The 5,238-nt window shown below is 54.3% G+C and overlaps 1 protein-coding gene across 1 annotated transcript in view; it reads left to right on the top strand.

Moving 5' to 3' along the window:
- CPD (carboxypeptidase D) overlaps nt 1–5,238 on the top strand; it is a 21,297-nt gene that overhangs the window by 3,282 nt on the left and 12,777 nt on the right. The window contains exon 3 of the mRNA XM_010143935.1: nt 5,145–5,235. Coding sequence (XP_010142237.1) covers nt 5,145–5,235 — 91 coding nt within the window. The remainder of the gene's footprint in view (nt 1–5,144; nt 5,236–5,238) is intronic.

Here is a 5,238-nt window from a genome sequence, read left to right as displayed (position 1 = left end):
AACCGCTCTGCTGTGAGACCTGTGCGGATGGTGACAACCAGCACTACCTGTTCTCACCTGCTGGTGTGGCAGGACCTAGAAGGGATTCGAAATGTAATCTGCTGGAGGTTCTAGGAGAGCTCCTGATCCCTCCGTTAGACAGCGGACTGGGCGTCCTTTCCTCCCAGTGCCACCCCTCTGCCTGTGTGGAGGTGGCTGGCCTGGCTCAGTCATGCAGTGGACTGCTCTGCATGCGTCAATTTTGCTGAAAATGTGATTTAAATGACAGTTTATGTGACGAGACGCCCTTGTGGACAAGGGTCTGTGGGCTGGTGGAAAGAGAAATCTTGGCTGTGTCATGAGAAGTTACGCCACTGCTGTCACCCCTCGGCGGATGTTGTACAGCCGCGGCCTCACCGGGTGGGTGAGGACACGCTTGCGTGGACAGTCGGAAGCAGTTGGGTTCTCTGCTGTGCCCTGACTGCTCTGCTTGCCCTCCTGCTAGGGCCGAGGGGCGATGGCGATGGCTGCGCAAGCGCTGTTTGTCCTTCAGCGCTTACAGTCTTTCCAAAACACGGGCGTCAGAGCAGAGGGCTGTGTTAGCCCTGTGCCCGCCTCGCTCAGCAGGGAGGGAGAGGGGTCTCTCACTGAGCCTGAACACATCACCTCTGTGCTGCGGGAGGAAGTCTCGCTTTCAGCAGTGGCTGATTCATGCCCCAGGATTTCACTGGTCAAACAAGACGTTGTGTTTAAACAAGATGCGATTTCATCTCCTTCCCTAGCGCCTGTCTCCTCCCCTCCACCCTGTCGAGCACACCAGCCCTGGTGTTGCTGGCTCAAGGTTTACTCTGCTGCTGTGAAAAGTCCAGCAGGAAGAAGGTTTGTGTAATCTGGTGAATTTGCTTGTGAGGGAACAGGATATCCTGGATGATCTGTGCTGCCTTGCGCCGGTGGCAGCCGTTACCGGCAAACATCTCAGTCGGGAGGTTTGCGAGCTGCAGCTCTAAGGTTTTCTGCCCTTGTAATGAAGTGGGTTGGGTGTGCTCTGAAGGAGGGGGGGTCCAGAGCTTTGGGTCTGTGTTCACCTGCTCTCAGTGAGCAGTGTTTTTCACCACAGCCTTAACTTCTTCATCCTCCTGCTAGGATGTGAGGCACGTGGCTGTGGCACTGCCTTTCGGGCTGCCTTCGCCTTGCCAGCCAGCAGAGCAGAGCTTTCACCTACCTCCCTTTGACAGGAAACGGCAAGGAGTGAGCTGCCGACCCGTCTGCTCTGTGCTGCCGCCGCTGGGGTTCCTGTTCTGTCCAGTAGCCTCCAGCCTCTGCAGAACTAAACCCTTGGCTGTGACAAGCCACAGTCTCAGGCTCAGCGCTGCTGGATGCAGGCGATTCATGGGCAGAGGGTGCTGGGAGCGTGCACTGGCACCAGCTCTCGGAATGGAGTGTGGTGGAGCTCGGCAGACCTGTGCCGTTTCTCCCCAGAGGGGTAACTGATGTTTTGTTGCTGTTAAAATGTGCCTGAGGAGGGGGACGGCAGCCGCTGGAGCACTCCCCAGGCTGAGGAGGTCACGTAAAGCATCACCTGCGGGAGCTGAGATCCAGGGGTGGGCGCAGGTGACCCAACAGGGACCCGTGCACATGTATTTGATACTGTGTGAAGTTACTGCGTCCCTTCAGGGTTTTAGGTCTCTCCATTTATTTTTAGAGGTGGATGAAGAGCAGGCAAAGGGGACTCACTTGTATGCCGTGTGTGACAGAAGTGGCAAAACCACCGCAGGGGCTGTGTTCTCCGACTCGCTCAGCTCTGTGCCAGGGACTGCTGAGGCTTCTGCCCAGACCAGGAGGCCTTTCCCAGTGACTGCAGAATTTGAATGTGTGGTGAAATGAGGCTGAGGGAATCCCAGTCCCCTGCGGAAGCTCCCTGGGCTGAACTCTGGAGATAAGCAGAGCCCACCGTTCTATGAACAGCGCGGGGCACGTGCCTGTGGATCAGGTTGTGCCAGGAGAGACCGTGGGCTCCAAGTGGACTAAAGCCAGGAAAAACAAAGAAATGAGAACATAATGTCACCCCAGGTGGAAATTTTCCTGCCACGTTTTATCATGGGAAATCAAACATGCTGGAAGGCCAGCTGCCAGGGGATGCATTGTCCCGCGGTTACCAGTTCAGCTGCCAGACCCATTAACTCCCATTCGAGTTTGCAAACAAACCCGAACTCTTACGTGTGTCAAACCGAGGTGGCGAGTACAAACCTTTGGAGTAATTGTTAAGGTCAAGGGTGCTCAGAGACCGGTGGCGCTCTGCCAGCCCCCTGAATTTGGCTTTGCATTCCAGCCGCTGTAGATGAGCAAGACGGGGACCGGGGTGCTGTTCAGAGGCTGTTGTACGCGCTCTTACTCTTCCTTTTTAACCTCTGGGGTTTTAACTACCGAGTGGCTGATTGAGATCAAAATAATCCGTGCAAGTCTGGGCTGGTGCCTGGTCCAGGGGGTGCTTGGAAAGCGGTTAAGAAACCTTAACTTATTTGCAGGCCCTTCCTAAAAATGATTTTCCTCGCTCATTTGACTCTCTAGTGTCAAGTGTCTGAGGTGTTTCTGGTGGCACTTTCCCGGTTGAAAGTGGAAGTAGGTTACTCGTGTGCTTATGAGGTTGTTTTGACTGTGGTTACACTGAGCTCCTGAACAGCTTTCGCTGGCACCAGACTCAGAGCAGTTAAAATGGGGGCTGGGAGCAGCTGGTGACTGTGGCCTCGCTGCGGTGGCCGCAGTGTCCTGGGCATGGCAGAGGGCAGCTGCACAGCGTGAGCTCTGGCAGAAGTTTTCAGCCACGTCTTCCTGGGTTATCACAATCGTCTGCCCTTATTGTTTGTAGTGTTTTTGTAACATTCTTATGGCAATGTTTTATTTGCAAGTATTGGCTTGGTGGTTCGAGAGTCTGATGCCCCTTTTCATACCCCACGTGAACTGCTGGGCGCTGCGGCTCTTGGGAAGACGCTGCCCTCCTCTCTGAGAGAGCCCCGGGAAGCGCTATGCTGCGCTGGGCTGGAGGCTCAAACCTCACCTTGTCTGAGGCTTAATGAATAAACCAGTCCTCTGTCTGCCTGGTGCTGCTGGTGCTTACCCGGTCTCGGTCTCATGCTACAACACAATTGGTTCTGTCCACAGAGCGAGTACCTTGTGCCTCATGTTTGATCGCATCTCTAGCTTGCTTTGTGCCGCCTGCTCTCCCTGCAGGGCAGACACGACCGTTTCTGTGCTTTAACTTCGCTGCGGGTCCTTATCTCCTAACGTCTGCTTCAGCGAGGGCGGGAATTGGAGAGGTTTCTGCGTAGTGCAGTTTGAAAATAGACTCCTTCCTGGCTGGCCTGGAAGGCTTCTCCTGGCACGTGCTGTATTTCTGGTATCTGGATCCCTGGCCTGACTGTAGGGAGCTGCATTCCCTTGCCTGGCTGGCTGGAGTGTGGCAGGGAGCAGGGGCACGCTCGTCAGCGTGAGCTCTGCAGCGCTGGTGCTGCGGGGTCCTGGCCTGAAGCGCAGCCCTGATGCTCAGGGAGTGGGACAGAGCAGGAGAGGGGTTTGCCCCCAGTGTTCTCCTGACCTGCTGCTAGCCAGGGACTGGCTTGCTGTGACTGTAAGTTGCCCACTTGTGCTTGGCTTTCTTTGCTGGAAAATAGGTGTGGTGCTTCCCTGCGAAGGTGAAGCTTTATGCACGGTGGGCTAAAAGACACCCTGCGATTAAAACTTCCTGGAATAAATCCAGCAAGAGAACCCGGGTAGTGCCCGAGCAGATGGGTAGAGTGTAGAAGCGCTGTGTGCTGACAGTCCCCTGCCTCAGGTGGCTTTTTCTGCTCTACTCCTTGAACGCAGGGCTCCGTTAAGGGGAGGCTGTGTCCTGGTCTCTCTCTACACCTCCAGCTCTTCTGCATAGCCAGGAAAGACTGTGCAGCTGGTATGTGGAAAACTACGTAATTCCGTATGCTGTAAAAATATCTGCCCCGCTCTGCAGCGGGGCCATGTGAAGGCCAAGTATGTGCTGCAGATACAGTCTAAATTTTCAACTGTGCAGTGGGCTACTTTCTCTAAGAATTTTACCAAAATCCGTGTAGCAAGCTCTAATTTAGTCCGTTGCTGCTCTATTATGGGTAAGCATCTGTCCTAAATTTGCTTGAATGGCAGATGAAGGCCTAAATATGCTTCGTAATAGCTCTGTTTTTCGTGTGGATGTTTTGAGATGCATCAGCATCCTGCTATGAACAGATGGGTACAGGCTGGCGAAGTGTTTCGCTCTGCACGGTGTCTGCTGGCGAGAGAGCAGCCTGCCTGGTTGCTGCAGCCTGGTAAGGGGAGCTGAATAAAACGGAGCTTGTATCAGATGTGCAGGCCTTGTTCCTCCAACCTCTTGAACCGAGTCTGAGAGTCTTAAAGTCCTCAGACACTCCTTGGCCCCTTGTGCTGGACAGAAACGTCTCTTTCCTGTGTTGATCTCGGCCCCTGCCCGAGCCTCAGTGCTCTTTCTGGCAGCAAGTGCCACTTGGTGTGTTACAATCACAGCTTCGGGTTCCCATAGCAGCAATCTCCCAGAAGAATTGGGAGGAACTGGGACATCTTTGATGTAGTTCTGTCCTGGCCATCTTCCCAGGGGTCTGTTCTTCAGCACTGTGTGCTGCCCATCAGTGTGGTGCTGTGGGGCCACTGAATTCAGAGAGCGGTCCTTGACCTTTTGGGACCAGCAATGCTCACAGCCACCACACTTATTACAAGCCTCCTCCGCTTTAAAGGGCTGCTGGCAGCTTTTCCTGGCCGTGCATTAATGCAGCCTCTGCAATGCCAGGCACTGCATTTCATCTGGTATCGATCCATGAATTCCCAGGAGCTGTGCTGCCGAGTTCAGCTGACAGAGCAGCGGGACTGTCATCTCTCAAGTGTCTGCAGCTGATCTGAATGGCTCAGTGTTACCAGCTGGTTACTGGGAGTGTTTCTCAGCTCAGTCTTGCCAGCACAGACTCTCACGATGATTTGATCTGACTTTTCTTCTTAGGGTGCTTGCTCCGGAGCTGGGGTGGCATTGCGGTGAAATGCTGGGGGGGTCTGAAGGATAGGGAAAACTCTGCATCCTGTGGAGATCTGTCCATACATCACTCCTAGGATGTGTCTCTGCCTCGTGTTCTCAGGTGGGATGCAGGATTACAACTATGTGTGGGCCAACTGCTTCGAGATCACTTTGGAGCTGTCCTGCTGCAAATACCCTCCGACTTCCGAGCTTCA

This window comes from Buceros rhinoceros, unplaced genomic scaffold (assembly GCF_000710305.1).
Source record: "Buceros rhinoceros silvestris isolate BGI_N320 unplaced genomic scaffold, ASM71030v1 scaffold45839, whole genome shotgun sequence".
Classification (NCBI taxonomy): Eukaryota; Metazoa; Chordata; class Aves; order Bucerotiformes; family Bucerotidae; genus Buceros; species Buceros rhinoceros.
The sequence above is the reverse complement of the archived record's forward strand: the minus strand, read 5'-3'. Positions and strand labels throughout refer to the sequence as shown.